Raw genomic sequence first — 24,178 nt, 5'->3', positions numbered from 1 at the left:
CCTCGCGCCCTCTATATAGTTCGCGCCTGAGCTCCCTCCATTGGTGGACCCAACCACTTGCAGTAGATATGCTTCCACGCGTGACACGTACACAGTAATAAAACAGCCACTGGGATCACTCACGGCTCATTGTGTGAACAACACGGTACTCACCTCAGCATGGAGTGTTAAACTGATTGTGAAATGTAGTTTTATCCAGAATTTTTTTCTGCGGTACCTTATACGCGGATATTTTTCCCGCGTTATCAGCTTAAAAAAATACAAAGGGGTCCTCAAGAGTTGGCAATAAATTGATACTTTGATTAAGGGACTCTGGGATTTCAGTTCTTATCTTTAATTGAAGGACGATCAGTTGGAGAGGAAACCATGGCCTCAAATGCGGCCACTCTTCCTTACGCAGCAGCAGCAGCATGCATCGTCATCGCAGTACTACCGTGGATCCACGGCATAGAATCGTACTGGGGTCACCGCAGTTTTAAGGTCCATTGTGAGAAGGGGATCCGTCTTGGTGGCGGGGACGCCGGCTTGGGAGTCTCCCGTAAGACGTCATCCAAAGCCCAGTGTCTGCGGAGCTGCTTTGCTCGCGCCGAGTGCAAGTCTATCAGCTACTCGCCAAAGACGGGCCAATGCTACATGAGCGACTCCACCAAGGGTGTAGCTGGGACATCTCAGGATGAGGGATACGTCTACTGCGGACCTGACCAGGATGAAGTGTGGGAGGTATTTTCTTTTCCTTTCCGTCCCCCTTTTCTATTTTTAAACAGATGCATGAACAAAATCTTGTGACATTCGTTGATATAAACGACCGAAACAATAAGTTACACGCGCTTACGATAGCTAGTAAGCCAAAACACGGCATGTGAAAAAAATATCTGCGGCGATTTTAACTAATTCACTTTGTTGTGGCGTTACTACGCTGTTACCACTCCTAGTTACATTTGGCTAGAAAAACATTCACATTTGCACCCGGCTGGCTACAGCTAGGGTCAGATTGGTTTGGTGTGCAAGATGGACTATATTCTAGTTAATTCAAACCAGAGTATTTTTGGAGTGTTTAGGGAATGGGACAAGCTCCCTCGAGGCCCCGCCTCTCATTGCGTCCTCTAAACGAGCATAAAACACTGGAACTTATTAACCCTCCAGAAAATGAAACCTCTAACCTAAAAACTATACAGCGTGTCCCAATAAACATTGTGCATGAAGGCGTCGCTAATTTGCTGAAAAGGTGGTCTAGCTAATCAATTTTTATAATATTTTAAAGCCCATGGAATTGTTTATAATTGGTAAAAATATCAGGAAATTTCATCAATGCAACCAGAGATATTGTTGATATTGTAAGGCCATTTTTTTCCTCCTGCACAATTAGAATCCTGTAGTTATGCTTAGGCCGATACATTTAAGCTGTCAAAGGAGATTGCATGTTCATTGTCCTTTCAAAATCTTTGTCAAAGACTAAACACCTAGCATTTTGCTTTCCCAGTTGTATAAGATTTAATTATACAATGACATGTACCTAAATGTTATCTGTGAACACCCTTATCCAAATGCAACATGAAGGCGACGCAATATTTCACTGCGTAACAGTCATGTGCTTGCGAAGGTTACGTAACAATTCATTTTGAAAGAAACTACGTGTAAACACATGTTCACGTTGGCGAGCGAAATCTTTGAAAATTAATTTCTCCCGTTTGGAAGACCATATCTTCATGCAACTTTCAGGGTTTACTTCCCTCATAATGACCCAAGTATGTGCTAAAAATTGTTGCGATGTGTTCATTTCCTTTCGTTGAAATTGGAAAAATAGGCCGGGGTGCGTATTTTTTTATTCCTAGGAGGGTTAGGGGCAATGTCATGAATAATTCATGTTGATCCATGAGAACGGACAATGACATCAACAGCATTGTTGTTAGTTACTCAACTAGTTACAATACTTAAAGCATTTTAAAGAACGGTTGTCGTCGAGCTACCACACAGTAGCCTAGTGGATAGCGAGATGAGCTATGGATACAAAGATCCCTGGTTCGAATCCACGTCGTCGCTGCTCATTTTCATCAGCTATTTTTCTTCTCCAAATTTATCACGGAGATAATTTTAAATTAAGGGGAAAATAGAACGAAAACCTAAGTCTTGCAATGATTCAAAGGAAGAACTGAATTATTCATGACATTGCCCCTAACCCTCCTAGGAAAAAAAATTACGCGGCCTGGCTGCGTGCACTTTTGAAAGTTGGAACACTTGCGTTTGCAATATCTGTCAATCTTTTCAAGACTCACAAATATTATTAAGGTTCCTATTCATTATGGTATGCAGTATAAATTTGGAGAAAAGCCGCCTTAACGAGTTGTTAATTGATAAATATCACCCTTTTGCCGGCTTCCATTGGTCGATACCGAGACCCACGCCACAACACGCCGAGTGACGCCGATGAATATGCTAATCTACCATACTCGGTCAACCGTAGCGCCTATGGAGTTGGTTCTAGTTGGTACACTAGCGTTTGCAACAACAGATTAAGCTGAAATTCGGAATATTCTTAGATGATATAAGTGTTGAACAAATCGTGAAATAACAACTTGGAGAGATTCCTAGAAATTGAGGTTAATACATGCATTTGGGGAAGTTTTTCAACGATTTCTTCCAGACTTGAAGGTCAGCTTTACCAGTAACCAGTTTTGACGTTTCGGCATCGATGACCGAGATTTTTTTCACTGACATTAAGTTTAGAGTATAGTCTTCCGTTATAATTTAACATTTCAATCATACTGAGCATATTTTCTGACAAACACAACGTTCAAAGTTTTTGGGGATGCATGGATTTCACTGCTCTATTAAAGCGTCTAAAAGTACGTAATCGGATTAGCTTTGCCTAACAACACCAGATGCTTTGCCTTAGCAACCACATGACTGGTAACACATACCAATAACCCAATAATATACAAGCAAATACTAGTGTGGAAATTACATTGTGCAGGTCGAAAAAATACATTACCAAATCAAAAATATCTCCAGTTTGCATCGTTGGATTTTCTGGATTTTTTCTCACCAATTACAAACAAGACCATAGGTTTGAAAATGCTATACAGTTTGCTTAGCTAGTCTGACCAACTTTGAGAAAATCATCGACGTTTATTGGGACACGCTGTATATTCAATTGCTGTATGTCCATCGACTTTATGCATAGCAGCCATCGTAGAGAGTGCAATATTTTCACACACATGCATGATTATACCTATTTCTTTAATAAAATTACGGTGTCAAAAGAACATAATTTCCTCATATATTTCGCTCAAAACTATCTCCGTAATGGTTCCTTAATAGCTACTAGTGATAATACAGACTGCTAGCTACGCTTAATTGACCGTAAGCTTTGTAATGGTTCCATTCATTGTCAGGCGTTGTCGTGCGGTAACTTACCGTACAATTCACGACTAATAGGTACCATCAATTCACCATTGTCGTAACGTTTATCTGGGGTTTTTTTTGGGGGGGGGTTACAGTGCATGCTTTTCTTATTAATTATACTGTACGTCAAAGCACAGTTTTCAAAACAATCTCATAGCGGCTACCTATATATTGCTGATATCAACAAAGACAAAAATGTCTGCTTTGACTACTGCCAAAAGCATTTTCCATGAACGGACAAGCATCAGATGCGGTGATGTATCTATGGCAACAACGTGTGCCAAAATAAAGCTAGTCTATAAATAATAAAAGTGGGATTGAAATAAAGTCACTATGAGCAATGCATTTTTTAAGTGCTCATCGTACCAATCGAGGCTCCTAGTCATTATTTATGATTGCTGATGATTACTGCTTTTTTTAATGATGATTACTGTTTTTTAATGATTTTTCGTCGAAATGTCAGTGAATTATGCATTTAATCCAGCCTTGTATGTTTGTCCTTTGCTTATTTTTGCTCCTTTGTTTACCTGGGGGGGGGGGGGGGGTAGGGTTGTTTCAATTCCTACCAATCAACGAAATAAACTTCAATATGTTTTCTTCTGATTTATGGCCCTGGAGGATTTTAGGGAAGTTTAGTCCGAGAACCAGTCCGTTCCCACCTGATGCATGTGAATTATGGTAATTGATCATACTTGCTTGTAGAACAAAAAATACTTGCCAGTAGTTCAGTTCGACTCGCCCAAAAGTTCAATTATTGATCAGTTCTATGACCTTCGTTGAGTACGTCAACGTGTAATCAAATGTGTGCATCGTTACAATGAATTAGTAAACGCCTATTTCAGGATGAACACGTTCGATGGATATATATGGAAACTATAAAATGAACGTTAAACTTCAACCCTCCCTTGTTATGTCAGTCAACAAATTGGTGTACGGACCTTGAGAAATATAACGCAACTAAGACTTTTGAACTATGGGTTTTCTGCATATACTAGTCCAGTGTCCAGTATACGGTCTCCTCTCCATAATAAATGAAGTCACATGACGAGGAATGTAGTATAATGTCTTTTTTTCATAGTTATTTATGACACGTGAGATTGCATTATTCAAATGAATGTGGTTTTTATGTTTATCTAATTTTTCAGGGACTAACAAAATATATAAATCTAATAAGGGGGATTGAGGAATAACACATAATGCCTATTTGACCATACCAAACACACACTGACAGAGGATGTCTTAAAACAATTGCTTAAAGTTGGTTGATTCGTGGTTTTTTTCCTTCAAAATTTCAAGTTTCTTTTCCGAACGAATTTGGAATGAGTATCATGTCCTGTAACAAAAATATGTGCTTGTTTGCATTAATACATGCGTTTATATAGTTTTAAAAAGTGGTTTTACACAGCACTCCGGTTCAGAAAGTTTTGAGCGAAACGCTATAAATATACATATCTAGTGACGTATAGCCACGTATTCATGTATGTTAATTTTAAATCACGCATTTTGTATTAGCCTAGTACCATGGACCGATCTGGCGACTTTCGCGTCTTTTCCTCTCAGAGGATTGCAAAAAGCGTAGTTATTTTCAAGTGTAGATTTGAGTGGTCGCACTAATGGCATATCGTGTACGTGCCTTTTGGGTGTGGCACCCGAAAATAGATTTTCAAATTGAATTGATAATTGTCTAGCATTACATTAGTTATGAGCTTTACAATGAGATATCGCACGAAAAAAAAATCAGCCGAAAAAAGTAACCAATTAATACATTTCGACTTATTCGAATCAGGGGCCAGCAGGACCTAATTACGCATGCGCCAGTACAGTTTATGAATAATAATAAACACCACACATTCCAAGTGTGTGTGATCTGCGTGCAGACGTTACTGTGCATAATGTGCACGTGTAAGCACGTATATACCAACCTAAAAACAAGCAAACCAAATCTGGATTGACATGAAAAATATAGGCCTAAACAAATGAAAATGAACGGAAATATGACATGTTTTGTTATTCAAAATAATTGAAAAGAATTGACAAGGCTGAATATGAATAAGAAATAATCAAACACCATTATCAAAAGTAAGAAAAAACATTAAACTTTAATGAAAAGTAAAACCTAGTTGAAAAAAATACCTAGACAGAAGTTAAAGGTCGAAGTTAATTTTGACCGTAAAAGCTTTTAAATATAGTTTTCCCGGCGAATTTCCGAAGTTTTCTAATCAGTTTCATTATCAGCCATTCAATTTCGCGCGAGTGTTGCACATGTGGTCAAATTGGGGCTTCTTTTTCGTTTTGGGTTTTTTTTTAGGCAGCCAAGATTTTGCGCCGAATATTCGTTTTCATTTTTGGGCATCCTATTTCGTTTTGGTGCATAGCAGTCTTAAATTAAGTCTTTGCAACCTTTTGACGGTTGACGCATTCAAATTAGCGAACGTCTGTGCGCTTGTAACGTATAACCACGCTTTTCGTTTCTTATTCGTTTATGGGGAATCGCTTTCATCGTTTGGTCATTTAAATTAGTAAAAAAAATTAATCGATACATTTTCCTATTTTTTTCCGAGGTTCATTTCCTCACAAAACTTGATGACTGTAAAATTTACAATGTTACAAAATAACTGATAGGCCCTATGAGGGAAACAAGATGTAACTAATTGAAACAAGATGAAACGAATTAATTAATTGAAGGGACTAAGACAATTTATTTTTCACTGTTTATCTTTTCTACTTGTTTAAACGTTTGAAGAAGGGTCATCTTTACGTTGACGATTTCTTGACGTGCAAGACATCGGAACACTTATGTTTGGCAATGGTTGCACCATACCATCTGGAACATTTCTCTTGAGTTATTTCTTAAATGTTTTCTTGCGCATGTCTGACGGAACACTTACCGTATTCACAGGGTCCATGCAAAGTAAGTCTGCAATGCAAACCTTGAAAATACAACTTTGTGTCACATTTAACCTTATTTGCAAGTTTCATTTTCCATTTTGAGGTGGGTTTTTGGAGCCTTCTCCGTTTTATGCTAATGCAAAGTTTCATATTCATTAGATAACCTGTGATGGCATTCCGGGCATGATTAATGTTACACAACTATTTCAGCAAACAAAGTTGCTAGAATTTTGGATGTTTTGCTGTCATAAATTTCTTTTATTTAGTGATTATATGATGTGTCAGTATGGCAGTAAGCCAACGACCAACAACGCGATACTTTTAAAATGAATGCATCTTTGATACGGACGAGTGAAGCTAAAAGGCGATAGAATGCTTGGATAGTGAAATTGAATGATTCTTTTTGATTGTCGAATGTCGATCTGCGTGATCTTTCAATTTCAATTTAAATCGAACGAGCCAGGCGTTAAATTGAATGAAAGCTTGGTGAAATTGGCCGGGAAAACCTATATAAATTACAAGCATCATAGCATACAGTCAGCTCGCAAGCAATTAAAACGAAATCGATAGGAAACTGGGGTAACAAGATGGTATATGAAGAAAATTTAAAAAAAGAGTCTAAAATATGACACAGACACAGATGATGAAGGAAAACTACATCGTAAAAAAAAGTCATGTACAGCAATTTATGAAATTGAATGCACCATAACGAATCATGCATTCGAACGAACATATTGTTGATTAACAAAGGATATTGAGTTTATGCGCATGTGAATTTTTGCTTGGCCTTCATCAAGATCTTCATTCAGATGAATAACAACATGTAGAAAGGAAAGACTACGATACGAGCCAATACGGCGAATTATGTATTTGACGGTTATGAAAGATTGAACGTAGTGCAGTATTATTCCATCAACCATTTCGATAAAAATATGAATTGAAAACATTTTTTTTATTCAGCCAAATAGGCTTAGCTATTGAAAGATTGAAATTAACAACACAGGGAAGGGTCGAACTCTTCCCTTATTTTCTTTTTCAACAAATATCCGTGGAGTTTCACAATGTCGCCGACACGTGTTATGCCGTTCATTATATTGAAGTTGGTGTATGCGTGCTTTGTGTGTGTGGAAACTTGATAAATGGATTTTTAAATTGAATTGATAATTTTCTAGCATTACATTAGTTATAAACTTTCGAATGAGAAATAGCACGAAAAAAAATTGGCCCATGACGGGCAATCAATTATTAATTTCAACTTTTGAATGAGCGGGACGCTTCTAATTCGTTCTGAATAGTGTGCGCAATTTCTGAACTGGAGCGCGCCATTTAAAACCAATTTTTAAAACCATATAAAAGCCTGCAAAAACAAACAAGCAAATGTATTCGTTACAGGACATATATTCCATTACATTTCGTTCTGAAAAGAAAATCGCATTTTTTAAAAAGCGCGTATATAACAACTTTAAATGTTTCATGTTTGTTTGTTGTCGCAAAATCTCACTGATCTGTTTGTTTTAATTTGCAAGTTCTTTGCTGAGGGGTGGCATTTTCTGTGCAGTTTAGTTGTATTCTTACTACAATCTGGGTCAGACTCTCAATTTACATGCAAGATCCTTGAAGAATGATCAAAAACAAAGACAGGGACCTTATTCGACTTGGTAATTATTTTGAAGTGTAAAGGTTAAGATAGTATGTTAATATTTTTGTCATGTTTTCATTCAGAGAACCGCTATTACAGTGGAACTCCCCACAACGACATTGATGCCAACCACACTGGGTAAGTTTCATTGGTTTCGAGTGATCGGAGTCGCTTTGAAGAAAATGGAATCCGATGTGATTAACTGCATTTGGAAAAAATAAGTGGTACAATTTTCTACATGAACTCAGCACATATGAAGCTCAGTAAGACGTGTATTGTTTTTTGTTTTCATTTCCGAACGTCTACAATGGTACTGAGTGTAAAACTTTGTGAAATACGCACATGATGAGAACAGTTTTGAGCTTTGATTTGTGCAACAAAAGTTAATCAAATGACGGCTGAACTAAAAATCACCAGAAATTACAGAGGCTCGCTAATGAAACAACAAAGTCTCAATCTGAACCACTAGTAAAAACGTGTGTCAACTATTTCTTCGGCGGGACAAATAATCATTTCTGGACCAATATTACATTTGGTGTTATTTTTTGTCTGACTTAGCTGCCTGAGCTGAACAGAAATAAAGACGGAAAGAATAATTCAAATAAAAAAGAAAGAAAACAAACTCTAGGTTTTCATATCATGGAATTGAGTTCAGACCGATTCCTGCAGTAAATTAAAGAATGGAATTCACTTGGTATCTCGTACCAAACCATGACCCTCCCAGTTCGTTTCGCGAGTTTTCAATAACCGTACCGAGATCTTCTCGCGAGTTCACACGCTGTGTCTATTCAGTGTTGTCCATCACAAGTTCTCACAACTCCATCACAAGTCCGTCACAAACACCCGAGTCTCTAATTATGTCAAAAGCTATGTACGTGAAATGTGAACAAAGGGATTCCTTTGTCGTTCATCTGTTGTTACTTGTGACGGGGTCTACCTGATGTTCATCAATACCTATGTTCCCCAATACCTATGTTCCCCAAAATCCTTACAGGGTTAAGGTTAGATGGTTAGGGTTATAGGGTTAGGGAACATAGGTATTGGAGAACATAGGTATTGGGGAACATAGCTACGCACCCCTTGTGACCGGACTTGTGATCGAATATCTAATCGCCTATAACATTGCTCATGTTGACAGAACCCAACGAGTGTGACAGTGACCCTTGCCAGAACGGAGCCGCTTGTAACGACGGCCCGGACATGTTCACTTGTGACTGCGCCCCTGGGTACGAGGGAACCACATGCAACACAAGTGAGTAGGATACTTTTCGTTACCGTGACGTGAGTCTGAAGAATATCACGACATCAATTCCATCTAAACTAATTACATTATTTTCGTGTATGAACTCATAACGTACACATTCAACAAATAGACAAGTATTCTCTTTACATGATTCATTTTTTTGTACAGATACTGACGAGTGTGGCAGTAACCCGTGTCAAAATGGCGCTAATTGTGTGGATGCCGTCAACGAGTATGCATGCACGTGTCTCGCAGGCTATGATGGCGTACACTGCGAAACAAGTGAGTTCACGATTTATACGAAATGTAGACTGTTTGCAGTGCCGCAGCTATCTTGGAGGTGTCTGCTTTTGCTCAGCAGGGATATCACTGATCTGTATTGTACTGACTGGATAGCGCTTTAGGCCGTGGGGGATGAAGTCACTGGACGCCATTTTGAAGCTCCCTTTGGCCAAGTAAAAGTATATGCAAAGTCATAAAATAAATTTAAATATTTGAAAAAATATTAACATGATTAAATTAACTCTGTTGGCAAAATGAATAAATAAAAACGTGTCCAAAATCGTTTCCCTAATGTAATCATGTGCTTTTTATATACGGATCCGTGCGTTGTGGAGCTTTTTAGGGAGCTTCAAAATGACCAGCGCCAGTGTGTGAGCGCGAGGGCGACACGGTCTTCTTGTGCACAAACATAGGTCGAAGCCAACCTCGCCCCCAGGGTGTCGAGCAGTACGCGCCCACCACTACCTGCTCTCTCACCCTGGTATTGGATCATTTGCATGTGCAAAATTTTTGCGCACGTATGCAAATGAGGAATAGTCTGGTGCCTGCTTGTACGTTAGCGTTTGTTTTTGTATGCGATGTCTGGGGTAAAAACACTATCAATTCGTCGCGCCGTGAGTTACGAAAACACGATTGTTTTCGACTGAGTTAAAATGTTACAATCTTATCCCGAAAACACGTCATGCACGTTGGAAATAACACGATATAAATCCATTACTAAAGTAAGCACTGGGGACGAGGTTGAGGTCGAAGCACTATCTAGTTAATGAATAAGTGGGTTCGGTGTCTCTGTGAAGTATTCCAGGTCAAAGGTTATTCGGGATAAAATCGCTGACGTAATGATGTGCGATGTTACGCAGGCACGAGCGCCGTGCGCCCGGCCGTCTACGCGCGCGTTCTATACGCCTTTGATTATCCCGAATGACCCGTGACCCATATCATTGTGCGCATGCGCAGTTGAAAAACCAAACTGGCCTGGTGACATAACAAAACACACCTCAAAGATGACTGCTGTATGCAATCGATCTATTGACAATAATAAATAAGTAATAAATACAAACAAATAACAAACTTGTATTCTTTGATGCATTTATGACAGACATCAACGAATGTGCTAGCAGCCCTTGTCAAAATGGCGTCTGCAATGATGGAGTCAATAGCTACACTTGCACTTGTTCTGCTGGATATGAAGGGACTTTATGTAACACGAGTAAGACCTAACATTACTTCCGTACATTCTTGGACATCAAACAAAATCTTGTTCTCCGTATAATCATTTAGCCATCCACAGCCATACTACATGTACAAAAGACAGTGATAAAGCTTGTGGTGTATGTCATTCAGGGTCCATGTCATTATAGGGGCAGGTGGTAAAAACAACATGTATGGTTCTGAGTGTGCCCCTTTGAATAGGGCGCCCTCTTAAGGACAGGTCTTACGCCCTCTGTGATACCCCCAGATACAAAGGACTGCCATTGTCATTGGATTTTTTAATTTAGAAAAAAAAATCATTGACGATGAACTGTGCAAAACATCTACACATTAAAAGCAATGCGATTTAAGGAACATTCCAATTGTAATAAATCTGTGAATGAAAAAGATATGTAAATTGATTATGTTATGAGCATACTGCATCCTTGTCAACTTCAGAGAGATTTATTCCACTCACTGTTGTAGAATGGTTGTCAACACAAACTGAACACAGGAAGCAGTATCAATCAAGAAAAGTATTATGTTTAAACCAAACAAAGAGAATTAGTATTGTGGAATAATTGTTTGGTGTAATGTTCGTCTTTATGGCAGACACCAATGAATGTGCTAGCAGCCCTTGTCAAAATGGCGTCTGCAACGATGCAGTCAACAGCTACACTTGCACGTGCACTTCTGGATACGGAGGAACCTTGTGTGATACAAGTAAGACCCAATTGAACTTCCATATTTTTTATTACAGCAAATCGAAATGTTGCACTCCCTAAACTAACCATATTAATCTTAAGTGTGCCAGTAGTTGACTTCAATGAGTGGACTACTCTGTAGTGAGTTGTGGAGTGAAAGATACGTGTAACATTAATTAGAATCAGACAATCAAGAGGTTGGTATGGATGGCTAACATCCCCTCCATCACCACCACAAGTACCACCGCCAAAACAAACCTCTTTACAAATTGGACCAAATCCAAAGTTCTCTGAATAACGTCATCGCTCACATTGTGCACATTGATTCATTGCTCCAAGTTTTTGGAGACTGCATTGTCTCTTCTACCCCCCCCACCCCCCGCCCCCTCGAAAAATCTTGGACTTCAACACCACCAAGACACCCCTTTGGAAATCAAGGGGGAAAAACAAGCGAAATTTGAAAAGTATTCTAAAACGCGTCGGTTTACTCGGTGTATTCTTCTCTGAATTTATGACAGACATCAACGAATGTGCTAGCAGCCCTTGTCAACATGGCGCCTGCAATGACGGAGTCAACAGCTACACTTGCACCTGTTCTGCTGGATATGAAGGAACTTTATGTAACACGAGTAAGACCTAACATTACTTCCGTACATTCTTGGACATCAAACAATATCTTGTTCTCCATAATCATTTAACCATCCACAGCCATACCACATGTACAAAAGACAGTGATAAAGCTTGTGGTGTGTGTCATTCAGGGTCCATGTCATTATGGGGTCGGGCGGTAAGAATGACATGAATGGTTGTACCGTGAGTGTGACCCTTGTATAGGGCGCCCTCTTGAGGGCAGGTCTCACGCCCTCAGTGATACGCATGAGAAGATACATAAAACTGCCATTGTCACTTGGTTTTAGAAATAAAAAAGCGACTTCGTTGACGGAGTTATGTCCAAACAATCTGCTCATAAAAAGCAGTGAGATTTAATTCCAATTTTAATAAGGCTGTGAACGAGAAAGAAGTGTAAATTGATTTAAAATTTATGTTAGGAGCTTACTGCATCGTCGTCAACCATTAGAAAGATTTATTTCACTAACTGGTTAGAATATTATTCTGCCATCACAAACCGAGCACAGCAAGCAATATCAATCAAGAAAAGTATTATGCTGACACCAAACAAAGAGTGTTATGCAATAATATGTTTGTGTAATGTTCCGTCTTTATGGCAGACACCAATGAATGTGCTAGCAGCCCTTGTCAAAATGGCGTCTGCAACGATGCAGTCAACAGCTACACTTGCACGTGCACTTCTGGATACGGAGGAACCTTCTGTGATACAAGTAAGACCCAATTTGGGCGATTCACAATGCAGTGCGCCACCACGAGTTTCCCATGGAGAGTCCATTTTTCAAGGTTACGGTCGACAAAACATGACCCATTTGAATGAGTGTTAGAAGGCAACCTGAGCTCATTTGTTTTAGATTGGGGCATAGCGTTCTGCGCCTTACCAAAAACACCATATTGATAAAAGGAAAAGGAAAGGGCAAACATATACTAGAATTATACGCTTACGAAACTACTGACCGGAAAAAAACTAACAGTTTTAAAAGTCCTGCGCTGTGAATTTGTAAACTATCTTTCACAAGAGCACTGGAAAAAATGAGCTCTCCGTGGCAAACTCTTGGTGGCGTACTGCATAGTGAATCGTCCGAATTGAACTTCAGTATTTTTTGACAGCAAATTGAAATGTTGCACTCACTGAAATAAACATCATTAATCCTAAGTGTGCCAGTAGTGGACTCCATTGAGTGGACTACTCCGTGGTGAGTTGTGAGTGAAAGATCTGTGTAACAATAATAAGCCTCTGTATCAATGACGTCATATGGTGCTCAGTGGATCGTGGGCCCCCACTGGCTCCATAGGAAAGTGCACATGTAAACAAAGTGTGACGTCATTAGTACAGAGGCTTATTGGAATCAGACAATCAGGAGGTTGGTATGGATGGCTAACCATCCCCTCCACCACGACAAAAAAAACGACCATTGTTAATTTTTTACATATTGGACCAAATTCCAAGTTCCCTGAATAACGTTACCACTCAATATTGTGCATTTTTATTAATTGCTTCAAGCTTTTTTTGTGTTTTATGTAAAGATTGCACTGTCTCTTGTCCCCCGAAATATCTTGGACTTCAACCCTCCTAGACACCCCTTGGATAACCCTTGGAGAAAACAAGCGATCGTTCCCGTTTTTGTGGGAGACAAAGATTTATCCAAAGGGACATTTTTTTTACTCACCCTGTATGCATACGTATTTCAAGCCGTGTGTATTAAATGTCATATACACATTCTGTGTGTGACACAAACACACAACATCAATACACACGTCCGTGTTTGTCACACGTCCGCAGAGTGCACTACAATACACCTCATTACAATTAATTAAACGAGAAAAAGTTAGTGTTTGTTTCATTTGATACTTGCAGTATCAATCCGTTTGGTGAATGGTCCGACGTCAAACGAAGGCAGGGTGGAGGTGTGGCACAGTGGCGCCTGGGGCACCGTGTGTGATGATTTTTGGGACTTGAACGACGCCAATGTCGCCTGTCGTCAGTTGGGCTACCCGTATGCGACAAACGCCTACATCTCAGCTACCCACGGTGCCGGATCCGGGCCGATCCACCTCGATGATGCAAGCTGCACTGGTACTGAAGTTCGTCTTGGCAGTTGTCCACATAACGGATGGGATGTGCACAACTGCAACCATAACGAAGATGCCAGCCTGAAGTGTTATCCAGGTACTAGCAGTTATCATAGATTTAAGGAATCTCCTCATTTATCACAGTCCAAGCGTAACAATACCAGATTTCTTTTTTCCTAGTTATTATTAACGCTACTCTCTTTTCCTTGTGGAAGCCAAGCCGGTTGTGCATGGTTTAGTTGTGTTTTAGTGGAGTCTAGTCCTTTCCAAGGGCGGATCCAGGGGGGAGGGCAACGGGGGCCATGCCCCCCCCCCCCCGCAAAAAAAAACCGAACCCAATTTTGTTTTAAGTGACGTCGCAATAAAGGCAGGCACTGCGTACACCATCATCTTTAAAAAAAAAAAAAAAGAATACAAAAAACATTCGGGGCCGCCCCGAACCCCACGCCGTAATATTTTTGGACCCACTTTTTGGGGGACCAAATTTTTTTGGCCCCCCCCCCCAATTTTTGTGTGTGTTCTGGATCCGCCCTTGGTCCTTACAAGTCATACAGACATTCATTTGTCATGGGTCATCTCCTGTTATTTGTGGCTGGGCTTGTGTAAGTACTTGTGATTTACTTTTGACTTGACTTGTGATGGACTTGATCACAACACTGTTAAAAAGGTGAATATTTGTCCGATGGCGTATAACCAACTGGCTCTGAGGAACATAAATTATGGTATAAATCTCCACTATGTTTAATTCATGACAGGGATTCGTCTGGTGAATGGTCCACTGCCCAACGAGGGCCGTGTGGAGGTCTACCACAACGGAGCCTGGGGAACGGTCTGCGATGACTATTGGGATATCAACGACGGTCACGTAGCCTGCCGTCAACTGGGCTACCCGTCTGCCGCCCAGATCCTGAACTGGGCTCACTACGGGGCTGGAACGGGGGCTATACACCTGGATGACATGATGTGTACCGGCAGCGAGGCTAGCTTAGGAGCTTGCAGCCATCGTGGATGGGGTTCTCATAACTGCGGCCACAGCGAAGATGCAGGTGTCAAGTGCAACCTAACCTAAGAACTAAGTTAATTTCAAGAGTATACGGTCAATCAAGAGTGAAGGGAAAAACGAGGGCCACAATGCACCAAGTGTGCCCCCACGCGTATAGAGCATTACACATTTTGAAGTTGTTACTATAGGTTTCCCCGGCTATTTTAAAACATTTTTCATTCATCGTGTCGAGAATATTCGTCATTACAGATCAAATTCGTTTAGGCTGTGGTGGAATGGCAGCATTCAGAGATCGAATTCGTCTTTTTATCAATCGATTTAAAACTTGTATAAAGTAAATTAGTCAGGTGTGTTCTAGAGAATTTTCCTTGTGTCCCCAAGCACAATTTGGCACATTCGCTGGCATGATATTTCGGACCAAAGCAGAGTACTGTTATCAAAGAAGAGTTACCAAAAAAAGTAGATCAACAACATTATCTCAAAAATATAGACGCACTTGGAGCTAAGCCCCATTGTATGACAGTGAGGATTTTTCTTTATGACAATAAAGTTAGTTTGATATTGGCCATTGGACATTCACATTCGTTTATATAGGGAAGTTCTATTTTGTTGTTTGGATTTGGACATTGGGCACTCAAATAGGTTTGTATAGTGAATATCCATTTATTATTTTGGATATTGGACATTGGACATTCACATACGTTTGTACAGTGAATGTCCATATTTTTTTAAAGTCTGGGAGGAGGCGGGATAAAGATGCACCCCTGCCGTAGTCTGGTTCCCTGACCTGACAATTTCTCCCGACGCCCAGACGTCTAAATTGTAGGCCAGGCAGCCTTCGCGGCTAAAAATAAATATGACGACATTGACGGCCCTTTTTCAAAGCGAGCGGTTTCGTTTCCGAATTCCTTTTATCACTTATAGCTTTTAATGTTCCGATCAAATTTTTCAAAAACATTACCTGCTTCATATGTTATACAGTTTGATATTTCGACGATAAGAAAACATTGACGAAGGTCGACTCGTAATCTTTAAAGTTAGGGAACCACATATCATCTTAGCAGGCGAAGCCAAAATGGAGACCACGCCGAGTTTTGTAAAATCCCGGTAACCATTCCCGATTCAAATACGCAGCAAAGCTCGCCCCTTTTTTGATGCAATTTATGAATATTAATTATCAACTTAGTTTTTAAATTTTTAATAAGCAAGTTAGTTAAAAAAGAACCTATTTTGTACCCAGACCAGAAATAGCGATAGTGTTGTTTTGCAATGCTGCTTTATTTTGAAATACTGCATTATTTTGCAATAATAGGCCTATATCGCGTTATATTGCAATATTATTGCGGTGGTTTTTTTTCACAGTATTATCACATTTTTTCTCAATAACTATCGCTTTTTCCCCGCAATATTGCGAAAATAGCAATAATTACCGGTATTGCAAACAAATGTAATAATGTTTCAAAATAAACGCGATATATAATTGCAACGCAATAGTTTAATTTGCAAAATAATACACGATAGTAAATAAGCTATCTGAGGATTGAAAAAAAAATACGTTTCTTGACAATACCATTGCTTTAATTTGAAAAATTATTGCCTTATTTCGCAAAATTACGACATTATTTCGCCAAACTATTGTGTAATCTCACAAAACTAAGTTAGTTTTTTTTTCGCTTTAAAAACCTGGCACGAACCGGCTTTCGTTAGCTGTAAGGACGTGCTTGACGGGAATGTTGCACTTTTTGCCGCTGACCAATATAGCGCAGCGTTATTTTCGCGTGGGACGGCCCGGTCTTGTACGCACAACGGTGAAATCATTTATGCCGGCGTTGATGGCACCCCAAAGCACACGGTTATTTCTTGGCACTCGTGCGAAAAGGAGCCCTGCTGATTTCCTTAGATCTCGTACGCAAGGGACGAAGGCAATTTTGAAAGATTTTTTATTTTGTACCCCAAAAAAACCCCACTTAGACCTGAAAGTAATACATATGACGATTTCAGGGATTTTTCCAAATACAAATGAGATAAATCCAGGAGAAATTGAGAGAAAATGACAAACTGTTCGGACCCCTGTACATTTTCAAATTTCAATGGACCGCTTTCACTTTTTGCCTTCTGGCCCATTTATGCTCTTGCGTGCATGAATTTGAATTTATTAGTGAACTGTGAACTGGTCTATTGCGTTCTGAATTTCTTTTGGAAGTTGTTGCTGAAATCACAACTCATCTTTGGGAACCTGATATTATTTAACTGCCAAATTTTGTTGAGTGTGGATAACTTTTGACGTATAGAGTGAATGTATTAGATTATGCTAATTTTCTGGTAGTTGTAATCGTGTTCTTTTTTCCTTTACACGCGGATTGTATTTTGCCGGATGTAAAGCCATATATTTGATTCGAGTCAAGTTCATTTTGATGTCACGGTTACGTGTAGGGTTAAAACACTGGGCCTACATTCGGCATAATATACAACAATTTACAGACATTGTTTTGTTAATATTATGGCAGAAATATTCACATGTAATGACCATGATTATAAACAAATATTAATTGTGTTTGATAATTTGTATGGAGTTAAATCAACTACATAGGCCTAATGGGCTTCTTTTACTTAAGTGTATGCACGGCATGGTTGCAGTAATGTGGTTGCAGTGTTGCACATGCTGTAGACAGTAAACAATATACTTGTCTCAAGGCGGCATTTGAGTCTCGTTTCGAGTCGGATCCACCACACTGATAACTATGTTGCTTTACAGTTACATCATTGCAACACAAGAAGCCTTACTGTCATCTTGTAATGCTAATAGCAAGTTCCCGTAAAACACTTTTTAATTAAGGTACGGGTTGACTTTGCACATTATTCTGAAATTGTAAAATTTGTATAAGTTTATTTTTGTCTTTTAACTGTAAAATCTGGTTTTAAAGTCTTTGACTAGAATCACAAAACTATTCATTCTTTGCCATTGTGATGTGCTTGACACTCTTGTTGAAGATATAATTTTTTTTGCAATGTACTTGTTGACATTGAAATGTATTTCGTAATTATTAATTATGATTCATTTATTTTCTTTTATGAAGTGTATTTTGCCCATGCATTTCGGCTGTATTTTGCCCTTACATTTTAGGCTGTTCTTTGCCCTTGCATTTTGCGGCTGTAGTTTGCCCTTGCATTTAGGCCATACTTCGCCTTTTGCAACGCAATCTAATATTGTTCCTTATCGAACTACAGACATTTGATCACTTAATAATACAGTGTCGTTGGACAAATTTCTGATTTCTCACTCTTGTTTTATTACCATTTTAATCTTTGTATGTGAAACTAGTGAAGCCCGGTTCATACTTCATGCGAATGCGAATGCAAAGAGAATTTGGCGCCAAGAAACGTTCGCTGCGAAATTCGCCCGAGTTGAAATGTGTTCAACTTTTACGAATTCGCAGCGCGAATACTTGCCATGACGTCACCAATTCGCGTCCGCTTTCGCTTTCGCGCCGAGTATGAACCGGGCTTGAATTTATTTTGTGGTCTCTTTAAAATCTCTTGCGATTCACTCGAACTTAACAAGCCTATTAGCTCTTCATTTGGACTTAGTCTGGGTTTTTTTTTTCACCACTTGGTTCAAATAATGCTCTCCTATCATTGGTTTACAATGTCATTGCTAATGTCCTTTTTTTTTTAAAGTATGCACAACTTTTGAACGCAATTCAGGTTTTGGCTGCTACGGTCGAATGGTATAATAAACTTTTTCCCAATTCAAATTTAAATAATGATGAGGTTATCATAATTGTTTCCAGAATTTTATAAACTGTATACATTTTGTTTTTCTCCACTGAATTTTCTTCATTTTGTGTTCACATATATAACAAGGCATGATGACTTGACAAAAAAAATCAGCTAAAAGCGGAAGAACCCTATATGTTATGTTGATCAACAAACAGGGACTTAGACATCAAGTCTTATAGTTTCTTTCTTTTACTTTTTTAAATGATCATCAAAAAGTGTGTTCTCCCTTTTAAGGGAAACATTCTTCTCGAAGCAACAGGTTGGTGTGTTGGTGGAAAGAAGATCGTCGCTAATTCATCTTAGTGAAAGTTGTATTCATTAAAAAATAATACATAATAATTATTTGTGTTTAATTTGGCAAGAAATATTAAATTAATGGTATCGCACTGATTTAAATTTCGTTGAACACTCGTATAAGTAGGCCTATAGCGTAACGTAAGAGGGGGCATATGCCCCTCCTCCCCCGGCTGCCCGCTGGCCTTGTCCAAACCCATCGAATGCCCCTCTAGAAAATGAGGTCCCATTCTCACAAAGGTGCGCCCTCACTTCCCTGAAAATTATGCCACTGCTTTCGAATGGAGAGGGTTCATCATCATGTTGTTTTGATTCAGCATTTCAACCCAACCGAGAGGGCGCTACTTGATTCGCAAAACGAAGAAAGAGGGCGCCGTGTCGCTCTCTACGTTATAGACCCAACCACTTTAAGTGAAATTCCTGCATGCCGTGCGTGGCACGTCGACATAAATACCTAGACATCATCAATCACTGAACAGCTCTTTATTTTTGCTGCACGCCCTCCGTTTTCCGAGCATATACTTAAACGATTGATTTCTCCTGTCAGATCGTGCTGGCTGCGAGATGTGAGCTTTGGCTGCGTTCCACTTTCCCGCTATAGTGTTACGAAATTTTCCTGATCGTTTTTTCCCCCACAGTGTTCCTGAAAATTCTACTGTATGTAACTGATCAGTTTTCGTCACAACAGGCAACTTGATTGAGTAAAATGGAGACGAATAGAAGTCCATTCGGCAATGAGTAAAACGAATTCCAGTTAAAAATTAATCGACAATTGAGCAAAACAGAGTTGCTTATTAGACCTGATGATCAATCAAATAGCGGTCAAAATAATTGCAAGTAACTTACCGGGTTCCGTGACTGTTTGCTTCGCGTGCACCGGAAGTCATTTAATATTTTACTGCCGAAAGACCTGCCGTTTCAAGTTGTTTACAAACATTGAGTACCATTTTGTGTGGCTGCCATTCTAGTTCAACGGCGGTTGGTGACAGGTTCTTCCCGCAACTATTAAAGGGGGATATCCTGCACAGCTTTGTTAAAAGTTGCGTATTATTTTTTTAAACCCTAGGGATTATTCTATATTTTTGCTGGTTGACAAAATTAGTGATGAAATAAAGGGAAATTCTAAGTTGAATTCTCCTTAAAGGAAGATGTTACTGTTTTGCGCCAGAAGCGCACTTTATTGACAGCAATCGCAAAATGACAGGCAAAATTACGTGTTCCGTGTATTGATGTCCATTGCTGATCATTGTTGACTTTCTAATCCAATTATGGTTTGATATTAGCAAGTTTTGAAACGATAACTGAAAAGAAACCTTCAATCCAGTACCTAAATATAAAATGGTGCTTGAAATTTGTGTCAGCATACCTATATAAATTTATCAAAATAATGTACAAAAACCCAGTTTCCTGCCGCGGTTCATAGTCTAGTCATATACAAACATTATAGTGATAGTATTAAAGATCCAAGCAATGTTTACAAGAAGGCAGAGGAAACCAAGAGAGAGTTTGATCGTCATAGAAGAGTTCAAGTTGAAGACAAACAAGGGAAAGCGAAAGCCCCGTGGCGCTAGTTTAGATTCCCGCGTTGTGTGAAGGCTTCAAGAGATCTGTCTCTGTGGGAAACTAACAACAGTGACATGTCATTGACCTTTCTCGCTTCGGCCATGGTAACACATCGACAACCGTTGATATCTACTCGTCAGTCAGTCCGTTATCCCATAGAGCTCTAGGACCCAACGGGACTAGGACCGGACAGTGTAAACAACCACTGAATCACCCCCAAAAGGCGCCATGTTCAGCCAAAGACTCATCATGGCTCAATGCAGTGGTTATTAGACAGACACTGCATGTCAACCTGTTCGAGATTTGTCAACAGCACGCGTACGACGCAATGATGAGGCATTGGATGTAAGGATTTTGAACTCTGTGGTTTTACTAGAAGCTGCGTTCCGCTACCGAGTGCGTGCGGCCGTTCTGTGAATTCACTTTCTGACGTCAGATATGTCCGTTAATATTAACAGGGAAGTTATTTTTAATTTGCTCCGTGACAATAGCGGCGGATTCCAATCAAACCTATTAGCAATTGAGGAAGTGTGTTCTGTGTGGCGTTGTCCGAATACATGTAGCTTAATTCGAGTCTCTGGGTTTTTAAAGCCACATGGAACGTAAGGCGATCATTGAAAGGTGTACTTTCTTCTCATCGGGACGATAGAGGATGGCGGAAGGAATGGATGTTCAAACCACGATGGCAAGTGGCATGACCACAGGGACTCCGTATACTATCACCGTAGTCTCGGTCGTCAAGGCCTGCCTCTTAGCCGTGACGACCACCCTTATTCTCCTTGGCAACTCTCTGTGCTTGATCGTTCTACGCTACACACACGATGGTGTCAGCCCCGTCACCAAACTGTTTCTGATCTCGCTGACCATCAGTGATCTGTTGGTTGGTGTGCTCGTCGGTGTGCCTGTGGTGGGTTCCACGGCCCTGCAGAGTTGGCCTTACGGGGACGCCTACTGCACGGTGGTCGCCATGTGCCACGCCTTGTACTTCAACGCTGGCATGTCCGTGTTGGCCATCAACATCGAGCGATACATCGCGGTGATTTGGCCATTGAGATACCCATCCATAGTTACCATGACAAGGGCGGCCATTGCGGAGGTCTGCATCATCTGTATACTGGTAGTGTGGACCTTACTGTACGTACTTATTCCTAACCGGTCAGCTTTCTACTATAATAACTTCAACTTGTGCTTCATCGACGCTGATGCGGGGGATGATGTGATGGGCCAACTCGGCATGACTCTCTTCATAGCTCTACCGATGCTGATAACGGTCATGCTGCATATCAGGTTGTTCTTCCTGGCCACTCGCCACGCCTCCAAAGTCGGTAACATAACTTTAGGAGATATAAATTCGACATCGGGGGCAAGTCAGAACTCGGAGGGCGATGTGGAGCAGCGAGCTCAGTCATCCCCACCGACGCAACGACGCGAAGGGCGCCAGCGGGTCAACTCGGACCGTCCCAGCCCCGAGACCAAAGCAGCTCGCACTTTTTTCATCATGGCCCTCGTCGCAGCTATCTCTTGGACGCCTTACTACACCACCATTTCGTGGGAAAACTTTCGCGAAGAAGAGGTTCCTGAGGCCTTGGCCTTCGTGGCCCAGATTCTTCTACTCCTCAACAGTCTGTGGAATGTCGTCATATATTATGCAAGGAACGACGCCTTCAGGAAGACGGCTAACAGACTGCTGGGCTGCTGTTTTCGAGTTCACTCTACGAATGGAGAAGTGCTCATACCTTGAAGCTTAGAGAGTGCATGGATGCATTGACCGTGATAAAGAGGTACGGGTAACTCGTGAAAATAAAACACTCAGGCTGATCTCGTTTCGCCTGAATCAACTTCGAGTTTCATAAATGTCAAGGAGGAGAGTCGATGCAATTTTAATGGAGTCGATTCTTGAGGCTTGTTTATGCTGTGTGATATCGACTCGTGATGAAGTCTGCTTGACTCAGCAAGGTTTAGAGGTTCGATCGATGTCGAGACCAGTCTGGGCGATTCTGAATGACTTAACTCGAATCGAAACATGATATGTGTACATTTTGTGTTTTCTACAGTGGAGTTGAGGTACACCCGGGTCAAATTAATTCAGGTCAGGTCAGTCAGGAGATTAACTGGGGTCAGTTGAGAGGTCTGCTAAAGTTAATTAGAGTCAAGTTTTGAGGTATGCTCGAGTCATCCTTATAGTTACGATGTCTATCCGACCTTTAATTGAGAATGCAAGTTGACCTCAAAATACTGCAGATTGATGACAGAAATAAAAGTCTTCAATTTTAATACCTCAATTCTGATCAATCGATCGTGCATATTCCAATTGGATTAAGAGACTGGTCAGTGTTTTGTAATAATGTCTACGTAATAATTGTACATAACAAATGAACGTGGATTTGCAATCTCTGTTCATGAAGTCTGACCCAGATGTTTGCATCGTTAGGTCTTATCAACTAGAGCTACGTCATGGGGTGTCGTGTCGTGTTGAGCAAAGATTATTAAAGGGTTCATGACATGGCGTTTAGGCCAAAAAAAAAATTAAGTCGGTCTCTGGTCAGCGCGCGCGTCGATTTTAAGCATGCGCGTCGATCTTTTTTTTTCCAAAATGTTCCGCAGTAGCTCCAACAGTGCCCTCTATTTCCGCACCTCCTCATTTTTTTTTTACCAAAGAGCACCAAGGAATAAGAAACTGCCCCAAGGCAAATGATCGAAAGCACCAAGGCAAATTATGGAGGCCACCAATGTACATGAGGACACCAAAAAAGCAAAATAGTACCCACCTTGTCTGTACAATCCAAGCTGAAGAAAAAAAAAAAAGGAAAAAAAAAAAAGAAAGCCGCGTGGCCGCGTCAATTCCGGAACTTTGGTCTGACCAGAGACCGAATATTTTTTTTTTTGGCCTTACATTGGAACATATTTTGTGCAAATGTCGGTATCTCTGAAGTATATAAAAACTATTAGACACCACTTTTTGCTTAACATTTTGCAGAGTGCACTTTTGTTATGGTAAATCATTAATGTTCCTTGCTTTTCCTCACAACAGAGGGCGCTAACACTGTGATGTCACTTGAGTAACACACTCTTAAGTCAGAGGTTTCTGTTCCAAAAGGGAACCCTAAACTTTGATCAAGTTCGTTCATTGAGTTACTATGCTGTTGTGAAACCACAATGAACAACAATGAATCATCAAAGGCAGAAAATCTAAATCTTTCAAAAATTGAAAAAAAATATGGCAGCCTTTGATGCTGAAGAAGCTGCAACACTGAAGTTCCTGTCTTGAATGACGTTACATAAAAACCATGAAAGCAGAAAAACACCCTTTTAAATTTCAATAAAAATGTGGAAAATAAAGTGAAATGGGACACAAAGGTGCATTCCGAAGACTCCCTTTAAAAGTTAGTACACGGCCTTTATATGCTCAAGCGAAGTAGCTGATTATGCTTTACTCATAAGATTAGTTTTGTTGAAGATTCCTCTTTCTCCACGTTGAACAAATGATT

At 40.1% G+C, this 24,178-nt stretch overlaps 2 protein-coding genes across 2 annotated transcripts; both read left to right on the top strand.

Moving 5' to 3' along the window:
- Positions 1–312: 312 nt before the first annotated feature.
- On the top strand, positions 313–15,119 carry LOC119743910 (scavenger receptor cysteine-rich domain superfamily protein-like). Its single transcript, XM_038220065.1, has 10 exons — positions 313–720; positions 8,014–8,068; positions 9,069–9,182; positions 9,342–9,455; positions 10,555–10,665; positions 11,259–11,369; positions 11,869–11,979; positions 12,580–12,690; positions 13,836–14,153; positions 14,806–15,119. Exons 1-10 carry the CDS (start codon positions 367–369, stop codon positions 15,117–15,119), a joined length of 1,713 nt encoding a protein of 570 aa, XP_038075993.1. The 5' UTR covers positions 313–366.
- A 6,223-nt stretch (positions 15,120–21,342) lies between these two features.
- LOC119743893 (beta-4C adrenergic receptor-like) lies at positions 21,343–22,431 on the top strand. Its single transcript, XM_038220064.1, has one exon. It carries the CDS (start codon positions 21,343–21,345, stop codon positions 22,429–22,431), a length of 1,089 nt encoding a protein of 362 aa, XP_038075992.1.
- The last annotated feature ends 1,747 nt before the right edge of the window (positions 22,432–24,178 follow it).

The sequence above is a fragment of the Patiria miniata genome, unplaced genomic scaffold, assembly GCF_015706575.1.
Source record: "Patiria miniata isolate m_02_andy unplaced genomic scaffold, ASM1570657v1 HiC_scaffold_12, whole genome shotgun sequence".
NCBI classification, from domain to species: domain Eukaryota; kingdom Metazoa; phylum Echinodermata; class Asteroidea; order Valvatida; family Asterinidae; genus Patiria; species Patiria miniata.
This window is presented reverse-complemented; position numbering and strand designations above follow the sequence as displayed.